A 13,463-nucleotide genomic window follows, 5' to 3' on the forward strand; every position below is an offset into this window, starting at 1 on the left:
TAGTTTAATCCTTATTGAAATTCTATAAATCTTCTTTAGCCAATGACTATCCTAAATAATTTCATATACATTAATATGTGCTGTGTCATGTTTGAGTCAATTATCTCATTCTAGAAATTACTGAATTTTTAAATAAGTTCTTAAGCAGCCTCAAGTTATTTCCTTTAAAAAAAAATGTGGGACAAAATTTTTTAAAATGCCTAAGTAACTTCGGCACTTAAATCCAAATGAATTTTAATTGGACTTAGGCACTTTTAACCATTTCACTTGTAGGCTCCTAAGTGCCTAAATCCCTTTTGAAAATGGGCTTTCGACTTCTATGTCACTGAAACTTTTGAAAATTTTACTTGTGCTGAAGAAATAAAAGAAATGGAAAAGTTCCTGTGACTTGCACAGTCTACAGGTTTTTAGGCATGTCGTGCCCTCATTTCCAAATCCTTTCAAAAATTGTGAATTTTGTTTGGTAAAAAGTGCGTCACTTTCTAACTCTGCTTTTGAGCAAGTGGTCTTTGCTAAAGAAAGAATACAAACAGACTACACCAGAACTTTATGCACCTTCATGCATCTGATACACATGTATGCTCGGAATTGCCATTGAATATATACAAAATATCTAATCACCAGTGTTCTTTCTTTTCCAGAACATAAAGGCATGTATTGGTCAAAGTTAAAAATCCATTTCTATTACATAAATGCCTTTTTACTGAATTCTTCTAAGTGAGGCCTTACTCTCCTCCTCCTTATTTTGAAGTATGACAGGGTCATTCCCTCTTACCACCCTTATTGCTCATAGCCATTGAGCTGGTTAGGAGCTTTTTAGATTACCAGTTCAGATGCTTTATTAAAAGTACATTCTATCTAATAAAATACTGTGCTTCCATCTCTAGCTATGCTATACTTTAAGATGGAGGACTTTGGTTTTTTGTCTGTCCATTTTAATTATGTGCACTAACTACAGATATATTGAAATGAAGCTCCATCTGGTACAAGTATCTCTGGCTCATGATCTGTAAAACACACAAATGCTAGCCCTATAACTTTTTTTAGTGGATCATATTGCACTTCAGAAAATGGTTACATCACAAATACAGTCACACTAAATATATTATCACCCTTTTCTTTCAGTTCTTTCTACAAAGAGCATTAGTCTCTTGCAGAAACTCCTCATGTATTAAATAGTGTGTGTGTGGGGGGGGGGGAAATCACTCTCACTAAATTAGTTATTTCTTGTATAAATCATGCAAGCCAGAGACCTGTGGGAAAAAATCTGTTAGGTAAAAATAGACAAATAGATGGATGTTGTTATCAAATAGATGACACATTAATGTTCCTAATATTCATAATTATCAGTTTTTATTCTTCATTGATAAACCTGAATCTCCTTGGTTACTTTATAGACTCATAGACTTTAAGGTCAGAAGGGACCATTATGATCATCTAGTCTGACCTCCCACATGATGCAGGCCACAAAAGCTGACCCACCCACTCCTGGAATAATTCTCTCCCTTGACTCAGCTGTTGAAGTCCCCAAATCATGATTTAAAGACTTCAAGTCGCAGAGAATCCTCCAGCAAGCGACCCCTGCCTTATAAAAGGCAACTAACTTTTTCTCCCTTGCAAACTGTCCTTACCTGCTATACACTTAAGAAATCTTAAAAATCATCTTACCATTTGGGGAATAGACTACCTGCATTCAAGAAACTGTACAGAGAACAAGCTTTTCATGTTGTAGTTAGCTTTGGTGCAATCCTTTTTTTTTTTTTTTTAATAGAATAAAGTACTTACGCACTTGCTTAATTTTAAGCACTTGAGTAGTCCCACAGGTATTAGTGATACAACTCATGGGCTTAATGTTAAGCATGTGAGTAAACGTTTGCAAAATTGAGGGCTTATTATGAGAACGTTGGTGGTACTTGACACATTAATCCAGAAAACATCACAGAAAATGTTTATTCTGGCGCACATCATCTCCCCTTATATGTGAAAAATAGGGTTTGTGGCTTTGTCTAGATGAGGAAACTTCAATGGTTGAGTTTAGGTCCCGATTATTTAAAATGTTTTAGCTAACCCAGACCTAATATCGACCTCTTCTTTAGTCTAGACACAGGTCAGCACCTTTTACTTTGGTTTAACAGATTCAGTTTCAATCTAGAATTTCTTCTACAGACTAAACAAACTGAGTCTGGCCTTTACATTTGGCCATCAAGGTTCTTTCAAAGCTCTAAAAACACTTATGTACTGGTTAGTAATAAAAGAACTACACTGAAATATTTTAAATTGATAAGGAAATTTTTATTGGGTATTGAATTTCTCTCAGTTACAGTATGATTACAGTAAAAATGCTATTTGACTCTCCTTTGAGGTTACGCAAGGGAAGGATTACATGCAACAGTCTCCACTTAAATTATTAATTGCTTTAAAATAGCAGATCATTAAGAAGGATGATCTAGGCTGTAGTATCCCAGATAACATAAAGGAAAGCTGTTGTTCAAAACCACCTACCCAATTCTGCTTTTGTGTTGTCTAGAACTATGGTACAATATTTGGACTCTGTTATGTCTCATACAATCTGGCCTTCCTCCCTCCCACTCTCATTGGACTTGCCATTGGTCCACTGGTATCACCTGGTGTCATTTACCCACATTTTTTCAAGTATCTATGCAGAAAAGTTAATTTTGTATAACTCTTCCATCAATCAATTATTGTGAAACTTCCCCTTGTGTGCAAAGATTGTAGGAAGATTGAATGCTTTGGCAGTAAACTTTGGGCTTAAGCCCGAAGTACTCTCCTTTCTGCTAGCTCTGCCTCCCATCAGTAGCTAGATGCAGCAATTCAGGTTCTCCTGAAGCTTTCCTCTTTTAATTCCTCATAAAGTAACAGGGACACTTCCCTTTGTTTATCCTTCTTGACCTTTCCCCCTCGTTTTGGGAAATAGTTTCCTCCATTTTCCTAAGCTTTCAGAAACCACTCCGTAAAAAATGCTGTTTAACAAGTAGGCTGTCCCCAACCATTACCGCTCTCAAGCAGTTGAAAAAGCATTGTTTTTAGACTGAAAGGTATGAAGGAGTACTATGCCATTTGGATTTCACCTCTTGTTCTGAGATGAATATAAAGCTTGGACTTGGGGGTAATGTCTTATTCATCCAATAAGATGTTCTCTCCTTGCCTCAAGAAACAATTTTTTTAAAAAAAGTAACCAAAAAATGAGCATCAAGAGGCTGGACCACAGCCAAAAATAACTTTCAGTTTTGTGTCAGTGAGTAGTAGTGTTGTTAATCCTCTTGTCATACACTTTTACAAAAAGAAGAGGAAAAAGTGAGAGTAATGCTTATCTTTCAGTTCTAGGCAGAAAAGACTGTTCCATTTCATTGTTAATTTGAAGAGATAATCAAATCTTACAGAAATCTGTATAGAGCAAAATAGTAAACTGCCAAATAAGGAGATGTGGGTCAAAACTAGGATCACAACCTGTAAACTATTCTAATCTTCAAGGTTGTCAATGGCCTGGGCCCATCTACACCAGGTATCTGCTTTTCTCTCTCTCTCTCTGCCCAAGATTTTCCATTAAAATCTGTTTCACCGGGAACAATAGATTTGTACAGGGTTGGGGAAAGGTGTGTGTGTGTGTGGAAAAATCCAGAGTTAATAGACTACTGCTGCCATCTTTCCTATCTCTGAAGAGTTCAGGGGACAGGATTGAAGGACCTGAGGAGCATATCTCTACAGCTTCCTTATCCTCCTCAATGGTGTCATGCCATCTTTCAATGGTGAAAGTTTTAGATACTAACAGTCTCTGGAGATGCCCTCTCAGCTGTGTCTTAATGAATTAATCATTTAGTGGGCTGCTCTTTGAGTGATTGAGCACTTCATTATCCCTTTGATCGTCTCATTCTCTGCATATTGATTCATCAGTTGATCACTTGATTTTCCATATTTGTAACTCTTTCATTGCCCTCAATTTTCTTCATAATAAATTGTCACCTAATAATTTTTGCATGAATTCATTACCCCAATTGATTGATACAGTGAATTTCATTGCTCTAACTTTTCTGCAGTTCATGTGTTTTTTTTTTCCCGCCACACACACATTTTTAATTGCTTCACTACTTATTTGATTTTTGACTTCTAGCAACCATGCTCATCATAGTTGTCCTCCATTACTTTGTTCCGGACACCTTCTTGTTCCACCCTATCTTCCCTTCTCACTGCCCTACATCACAATTTCTCTTTCCATTCTTTTTTCTCCCTTCACTCATTGCCAGGTTCACCTCACAGCCTCCTTGGAACTCCATGACAATTCTACATCTCGCTGCTGCCATCATCCCATAATGCCACTCTTTTTGCATCGAGTAACATCTAACCCAACCTTGCCCCGTCTACATCGCCCTTTATTCCTCACCAATCACACCTTGCTCTGTCACCCTTCCTGTCCCTTAGGGTCCCATACGCTCCCAATTTCATTACTAAGACCACTATTTTTCTCTTCCCTTTTTCACTCCTCTACAAAAGAATACCACAGTCCTGTCCACTTCCTACTCCCCACATCCCTGACCCTTGAAGTTGTGTTCTAATATGGAGATATTAATTCTCTCTCTCCACACTGTATATCCTACCCAAAGAACGATACAGAGGGTGTCAGATTCCTCCTCTTCCTGCAGACTGTCTCTCGATTCTCTCCCACTCCTCTTTCAAGTAGAACTCATCAGACTTCATTCTTCCTTCAGTTACTTATAGCTCTCGTCTGCTGCCCCAATCCTTCCCCAAATACCCCATTTGTTGATATCCCATTTCATCCATCACCTGACCCGACCACCTCTTTGCCCGTTGTGATCTTGAACATGGATCAACTCTCCCACTTGCCAAAATGGCCACTCATTTGACTTGGTTTCACCAAAATCTACTTTATTTCTGACATTCTCTCTCTCTCTCTCTCTCTCTCTCAATTACTACCCCTGCACTCTTGATAAGTGTTACTTCTCACTATCTTCCCTAGTGATAAATAGATTGGGGGAGGTGGGGGGAATAGGACAACATGAGGAATGGAAAATCTCTTACCCGATATTTTTGATTAATGTCTCTTTCAATAAGGACTCTCCCAAGGCTAGCAGTTGACTACATCTTATTTTTTTCCTACACTCTTTCAAGGATAGTTTGTGTACATACAGTAGTTCACAAAAAAGATTATTCACAATTAAATATTTAATCTGAGTTATTGTTTATGGCTTTGAAAGTACTCTCCTGGTGGGACGCCAAGTAGTTAGGGTATAAACCTGGACCTTTTGGGCACAATGCTTGAACTCCCTCTAGTCTTTGCTCACAGAGAGGGAGTCCACAGTGATGGATTGATAGGGACATAAGTCAAAGGAAATTATCCTGTAAGACAATTTATATATTTTGGAAGGTTTTAGTGACAACTTAAGAAGCAGCAATTATCTACTTTGTCCTTTTTCTTTCCAGTACTGAAATATGTGATTTTAAAATCTCTTCTACCTAAAGAATATTCTGAATTAGATCTCCATAGACTTGACTGCATGCACACCATGTACCCTTAATACCACAATATATTGTCTGTTTATTTTCAGATATTGCATGTATCTAGTGAATCTTCCATTTAAAAAAATTGCCAGAGGCATAGGAGGAATGACCAAACACAAATTTATATTTCCCCCTAATCTCGTTCTGTTCTTTTTATTGATGTTTGGTGCCCAGCTCATCTGATTCCTTTGAAAATACATTGATCAGACTAGAGTACATAACAAGAAAAATAATTCTGTTAGTTTTTGAGTGTCCTCCTCCAATTTTGAATGTATAATCATGTTTTATAAATTGTTACAGGTGGCTGAGGTTTCTTCTAACCTGACTAAGGGTAATCAAGAAAAAGAGGGCCGTGTACACCAATGTTTTGAATGTAGTCAGACCTTTTCTTCAGCCACGATGTTAATGCACCACAGTAAAGAGGTTCATGGCAAGGAGAGAATTCATGTGTGCCATGTTTGCAATAAAGCCTTCAAACGGGCAACACATCTCAAGGTACTTGGTAATAACTTAATTCCCGGTTAATATGTTCACTCATTCTTTTGCTCTAGATTTTTAGTCATGTAAATTAATTAAAGATACTTGTCATCTGCTTAATCTTTCCTTTTTGGTATTAGGGCGCAAGACATGCATCACATGAGCTTTTCTGTGCAAAAATCTCTCTCTCTCTCTCTCTCTCTCTCTGTAGCAATAGATATATCTTTTTGTACCGCAGATCTCTACTGAAATACTTTAAAAGACACTATTCTGGCATGTAAATAATAGTGCCTCTAGAATTATTAAAAATACCAAAACAAATATATTTGTGGGGAATTATATTGTTTTGCATTTTCAAAGAGACTATTAATTCAATATTTCAGTTTTCTAATGGTGTTTAACTCTGTAGGTGAAATGTATTGAAACAGAAATTAACTTTAATTCTGCAAATATAATTCAGACCATCTCCATTAGTCCTGACTTCTGGGTGTCTCCTCTCTTTGCAGAATATGGAGACCGGTGAGGCTTGTGGCTTAGTACCCAGGTCCATTTGACTTCCAGTTGTTCTGCCTTCTGCATCAGGGCAGATAGCAAGTATGAAGGCTCCTGCTTTCCAAAGTGGTTTTTTTTTTTTTTTTTACTTTCCTTATTTTGTTACTATCGTCTTAGTGTTTTTTCAGAATTTCTGGAAAGAGTGAGCAGTCTCATAGTATTTGGGCTTTACAAGAAGGAGTAAATATTATTTTACTTTGGAGTTTTCTAATTATTGTTCTCAGAGTGCTCTTTTGCCACTCCCTTTCGCTGCTGCATGTGGCTAGGTAAACAAATACTCTCTTAAAAGGCAAAAATTCATCTCTGAAGCTCCCCTCCTTTCCTCGGCAAAGAGTGAGCTCTGCCAGACTTATTCTCGGTCCACAGATGACCTTCATAAAACCATGGCATATAAATAATGTTCCAGAATAATTCTAGCACAGCAAGAATTTTTCAGCAGCAAGCATGGAGCATTCATTACAGGTATCAGGAAGGCTACATCTACAAAATTGCTGCACTTCTGATGTAGATGCTCTTTTTACACTTCAGACTGAGGTAAATGCCAATACCTCCACTTCTATAAGAACAGCTCTTCTTTAAGATAACTTTACCAAAACTCATGCAGTCCCTACTTTAGTACTAAAGAGGGTTCTCTCCAGCCTGGGGAAACAGGCAGACATGCTGTCAAACATGCAAAAATTGTCAGACAATCATATTTAAATAGATTTTCCTTTCCTCGGAGGTAGATGGGGAAGAGAAACTGGCTTGTTACTAGCTTAACTTTTTTTTTTAAAGGCACTCCATTCTTAAACACAAGGCATGGACCTTCACAAAAAGCTGAGCAATGTCAAAAGGAAGAAACCTTGAAATAAAAATCTAAGAAGAAAAAACTTGAGATTTTGCAGTACTCGTCAGGCTTATTTCTAGAAAAAACAGCTCTTTTTGCATCAAACTTGAAAAGAAGGAACAGGACATGCAGGAAAGACTATTAACCCCTGCCTATTTTGTTACCCTGTGCAGAAATGCAGGGTATTCAGCCAGGTAAAGGGAAGCAAACCTGCCATGTCAAAATTATCTGGAGAATATAATTAGGTAAGTGACACTGTCTCACTTAAAACCAAGAGGATTTGTAAACACCTAATGAGATTTTATAAAATTTTATTGGTCTGAAGGGGAATCTGACCCTGACCTCAAAGGCAGATGCAGAGATGGCTTCTTTGAAAGCTCACTTTGCCACAGAGTTTTGAATCTGTCACTGTCTTGATGCAAGCAGCTGTGGCACACATTTGATCTGCTAGACCAGGCGTAGGCAACCTATGGCACGCATGCCGAAGGCGGCACGTGAGCTGATTTTCAGTGGCACTCACACTGCCCGGGTCCTGGCCACCGGTCCGGGGGGCTCTGCATTTTAATTGAATTTTAAATGAAGCTTCTTAAACATTTTAAAAACCTTATTTACTTTACATACAACAATAGTTTAGTTATATATTATAGACTTTTAGAAAGAGACCTTCTAAAAAACGTTAAAATGTATTATTGGCACGCGAAACCTTAAATTAGAGTGAATAAATGAAGACTCGGCACACCACTTCTGAAAGGTTGCCGACCTCTGTGCTAGAGCAACCCTATGCAGATCCCTTAACCAGGTAAAGTTTCTTCATAATGAGAGATTACAGTAACCACATCCTTCATAGAACACACTCGAATGCATTTTCCTGTGAGGCTGTGGCCTCTAATGCCCTCAGTTGCTAGGATGCAAATACGACTCAGACACTGGACAGCAAATAACTACTTAAAGCAGGTCCTGTGTTTTCTGATGAAAGGATACTTGAAGCCCACGTATGAAAATAGCAGAGAATATAGAAAAATACAAACATTCCCTGTCAAATTCTTCTAAGAACCATAGGGAAAGAGTTCAGTCCCAGCTACTGGAAGTAGTTCTTTAGCCCTGTTCTCAGCAACATATTCCAAAAGAAATATGGAAACCAGTAGAAAGATGGTCCTGGAACAGAAACACTGGAGGTAGATGCCTGGAACAGAAACACTGGAGGTCCTTCTCATCTGGTGACTGGCAAAAAAAAAAGAACTGCATGTCAGTAAAAGTCCTGGGAAGCAGTCTTCTTTTGCTTCCAATCCAGTTTGACTGCCTCAACAAACAAGACAAATCCTGTGCTGCAGTGAGGGTTCACTCATCGATTAGTTTAAACTTAAATTGCTTTTTTTCATAATCATTCCCTCTCTCAATGCCGGTAAACATCAAACTATCCAAAAAAAAAAGCTGTATTTTCTCTGACTTGGGGCCAAAGGAACTGTCCCATTACCAGAAAGATTCTACCATGACTTCATGGTAAAAAGCAGATCCCACAATGAGGGCGTTACTAGACCACAAACATCACAACAAATATGAAGAAATCCAGATTCAGAATGGAAATGTTAACAGTTGCATTCTCCCATGTAAGAGCCGGTAAAAATATACCTGCAAGTTTGGAGGTTGCCATTGCAGGTTTTTCTATTTACATATAGATAAGACACCACTTCCAGTTTAGAACACTTCCATTTCACCTGTTGTTAACTCCAAGGATTTTCACAAAGCCAGTAGGGAGGTGGTCATCAGGCACCCATCTGTTAGCTATTTCTGGACAACATACTGATAAGAGTCAGATCTCAAAGTTAGCAACACAGAGAGCCCAGATAGTTCTCTAGGAACATGGTTACATCATGAACCTGAAGTATACTGAATCGAATTCCAGAGAATATACTACCTAGGAAAGAAATACCCTCTATATGTCTGGGACATAATTGTTCTAACCCAGGAATTAAATTCCAAGATAAAACCTTGTAGATTCAAAGACATCCAGTCCCAGCAATCCAGGATACATTGTCTATTACCACTGGTGTCATGTATTGGGATCCTGCCTGGGCAAGGCTGTATATAAGACCACTCCAAGCATTTGACCTCAATGTAAAACAGTGAGGAACAGTAGTCACTAAATTGGTTCCCTCCGAGTTCCCTCCGTTTGGTGGAAGAAATGAAGAATGCACATAGTCGCCTCATGCAAGGTCATATGGCAAGGTGATCAAAGCCAATGTGAGCCTATAGGTTTATGGAGCCTATGTCCAACAATTTTCAATCCAGGGATATTGGCCAGAACGGGGAAAAAAACTAAGCATGACATAGTTTTTCTGTTTTTAATTCCAAACATTTGAACACAAAGGGGTGGGGGACATCTAATCAATCAGGCAACACTACAACAATAGCAAATATACGTAGCCAGGGAAAAGCAAGGAGTTAGCCTCTGAAAATGAAACACTAGAAACAATTCAGCAGATACAATACAATAGATTTTCATAAGATTCCTGCACATCAAAAGGTTACCTGGTTTGCTGCTGGAGGGGAGAGACCTCAGAATGGGCCCTGAACAAAATAGTATTCCAAATAAAAACCAAAAAGATTTTGGGGATACCACAAGTGGATTTATTCACCTATGGAAGTACAGCCAACTCATACTTTTTTGAGCGAGACATCTCAGAAGTGTGGGGACAGATGCCTAGCTCTGCAAGGGGCCCAGACCATCTTGGTACAAAGGCTTACAAGGGAGAGTATAAGAAAATCTTATATCACCTCTAAGCAACTAATTCTTTTAAGAGATCACATCCAATTCTGTTAGGTAAATATCAGCATCTTGAGTGTAGAAATTCCCTGCTACACCAGAAGAGCTTTGAAATGCCTGTTTTTGTCAGGGAGGCTAACCCATTATGATAAAATACTTGAGATTATTTATATATTTATGACACAGATATTTTTCTGATTATATCTTTGTAATAGTCATTCTTATTCTTACTGCTCACTACTCAGAAGTCACGGAGTTGGGACTAATTAAGATGCAATGGGCTGGAAATTAAAATGTTTTGTGTAATTTTTTTTTCTGCTAAACAGCATCTTCACTAGTCCATCCTGCCCAATTGACTAAGGTTTAGCCCAGTTATATAGCTGTTTTAATCAAGGGATGTTAATTTCATAGATTCGTAGATTCCAAGGCCAAAAAATACTGTTGTTATCATCTAGTGTGACCTGCACCATAACATAGGCCCAAACATCCTCCAAATAATCTCCAGGGCATATATTTTAGAAAAACATCCAATCTTGATTTTAAAAGTGTTAGTAAACTGCTCCAATGATTACTCTCACTGTTAAAAATGTACGCTTTATTTACAGTCTGAATTTGTCTAGCTTCAACTTCCAGCCATTGGATTGTGTTATACTTTTGTCTGCCAGACTCTGAAGATACCATTATTAAATATTTTTTCTCCATTTAGGTACATATAGACTGTAATCAAGTCACTCCTTAATCTTCTGTTTGATTAAGCTCCTTGAGTCTGTCATTCATTATAAGGCATGTTTTCTAAACCTCTAATCATTTTTGTGGCTCTTCTCTGAACCTCTCCATTTTGCCAACATCCTTCTTCCCATTTTAGCAAGTTATGATTCAAGTTTAATGTTTTGGAAGCATTCATCTGGTGGCCGAATGGAATGGGCATGGCAAAATAGATGTAGTTGTTAAGCAACAAGTTTCAGCTGTCTCTAAATTCTGCAGAAGACCTAATTATTCTCCAAAAGTTCTGAATATGCTATTTAACAGACACAAAATTATCAAATATGATTTTTTTTTTTCTTTATAGCAGGAGCTTAAGCATTGAATGGGCAGAGTTAGTTGTTGTCATATTTAATGGATTATGTAATTTGTGGAACCAGAGCTTCCAGGTGTGCAAAATGATTAATCATCCCTGATGTTTCGTTATTCCTGATGTTATTTAATGTGCCTGCATGCCCATGCATATACAGCATCAGGGAAGAATTAAAAGGATGAGTCACGCGGGATCAAATACGTAAAAAATGAATTGTTGAAAATTGTGTCCTATAAAGTTTTGTTTGCTTATATCTGTGGGCAGAATTTGACATTATATCGAATACTACAAGAATCCCAGAAGCTGCTTCTGTTAGAAACCCTTTTTGTGGGCTCTAGATGTAAACAGTGAGGAGGAAAGGGATTTGGTTAAAGAAAACATAGAAACAATTTCAAGGAATAGTACCGCACAAATGGATGGCTTTATTTTGCTTCAGCTGTCTAATATGTACAAGATTACCCCATATGTTCAGCGTTCAGTTAACACACAAAGCAATAAAAAATCCCACCATTTGCGTGTATGTCAGAAACACCTATTATAAACACCATTAATAACTACAGTGAACCAAATGTTGAAGGCTAAATCTCATTTGCTCAAAAATATGCCTTCTGGGTGTGGGAAAGGACTTCTCAAATGCCAGATGAATGTTTAGCCTGTTAACTGTGATAACAAAAGTATATAAACTACATGGAATGACAAAGAAAATCTTCTTGCATCACTCAACCATTACTCAGATTTCATTTAGAAAATGACCTCTGCCATTTTTAAAGAACAGAATATCAGCTTCTATCTTCCTCACTCTTATTTCTGTTGATGACTAAAGTCCTCTGCTATTGGTCCAAAAATATAAATAAACATGTTTGTTAAAAAATGAATTTATAAAGCCATTTCCTCTTCCATATTTTGATTAGGAGCACATGCAAACCCATCAGGCTGGACCTTCACTAAGTTCCCAGAAGCCACGAGTGTTTAAATGTGATACTTGTGAAAAGGCTTTTGCTAAACCAAGTCAGCTGGAGAGGCATAGCCGCATCCACACAGGTAATATCTACACTGTTGCCTGCTCTTGCGATTTTATTATGGATCTTCTGATATTTGATGTTTTACTTAAAGCTGCTCCTGGATTCATATGGATATATAAGAATATCAGTTTTCATAAATAATAATAAAAAAGCTTCTAGGTCTCAGGATTGTTGGAAAAAAGCTAGAGCCCTTAATATCTGAAAACAGCAAAAAGCAAAGAAAAACAACGGCCAGTGGTGGTGCACACACAAAGTAGGCGCCGTCTGCCTACATGAATTCAGTCCTATGAATCATACTCCATTGTCATTCAAAGATTACTTGTTTCCTCAAACTTAATACTAGTGTCTTACTCTGTGATGGATTGTTTCCCAAGACTGTAGAGGCAGTAAGTACATGATTTCTATTCTATAGCTTGTACTATATTTTCCAAGAAAATACTTACACTAATTATTTTAATTCAGTGATGTCCAACCTGTGACTCAGGTTGCCTGTTGCCTTACACTGTCTCCTCTACATCTTAGGGCTTGTCTTCACTACTGCACTAAATCGGCGCTGCTGCAATTAATCATCTCTGATGAAGACGCGGTAAGTCGACGGGAGAGTTCTCTCCCATCGACGTAATTAATCCACCTCAACGAGAGGCAGAAGCTATGTTGATGGGAGAACATCTCCCACAGACATAGTGCGGTGTAGACACCGCGTTAAGTAGATGTAAGTTACGTTGCTCAGGGTTTTTTTTTTTATGTCGACTTAAGTGGTAGTGTAGACAAGACCTTACAATCAGCTCTGGCATGAGCTCTGAGCAGCTGCTGTCTTTTCACCTCTACCCGTTGCTCAATAGCAGCCCAGCTGGCTGTTGGATTGCAAAAACAGGGAAGTAAGTTACTAACTGACTACTCAATTTCCTGCTTCCCTGATAGGCTGTGGGAGGCCCAAGGATGTCCGGGCAGAAGCTTGATTCACTGTGCCCAAGCAGAGGGGAGCTTCTAGCAAAGGATTGCTCCTTTCCTGTACACAGCTAGATACCCAGGGCAGCCAAGGAGAGGGGAAAAAGGAGGAGAAGCTGAGAACCAACCTCTAGTTATAGCTCCCCGATTCTCTGTGTCTCATTTGCATTAGGAAATCAGGTGGCAGTAGTTCCCTAGAGATGATGGCACCACCTGAGGGATAGCCAGAGTGCAGGCTTCAGCCATCCTCTCCTTGCCCTCTGC

The 13,463-nt window shown here is 38.3% G+C and overlaps 1 protein-coding gene across 1 annotated transcript in view; it reads left to right on the forward strand.

Moving 5' to 3' along the window:
- Nucleotides 1–13,463, forward strand: part of ZNF236 (zinc finger protein 236) — a 195,569-nt gene that overhangs the window by 165,720 nt on the left and 16,386 nt on the right. Inside the window, exons 30-31 of the mRNA XM_065398160.1 lie at nucleotides 5,836–6,030; nucleotides 12,141–12,270. Of these exons, the coding sequence (XP_065254232.1) occupies nucleotides 5,836–6,030; nucleotides 12,141–12,270 (325 nt within the window). The remainder of the gene's footprint in view (nucleotides 1–5,835; nucleotides 6,031–12,140; nucleotides 12,271–13,463) is intronic.

The sequence above is a fragment of the Emys orbicularis genome, chromosome 2, assembly GCF_028017835.1.
Source record: "Emys orbicularis isolate rEmyOrb1 chromosome 2, rEmyOrb1.hap1, whole genome shotgun sequence".
In the NCBI taxonomy this organism is placed as follows: domain Eukaryota; kingdom Metazoa; phylum Chordata; order Testudines; family Emydidae; genus Emys; species Emys orbicularis.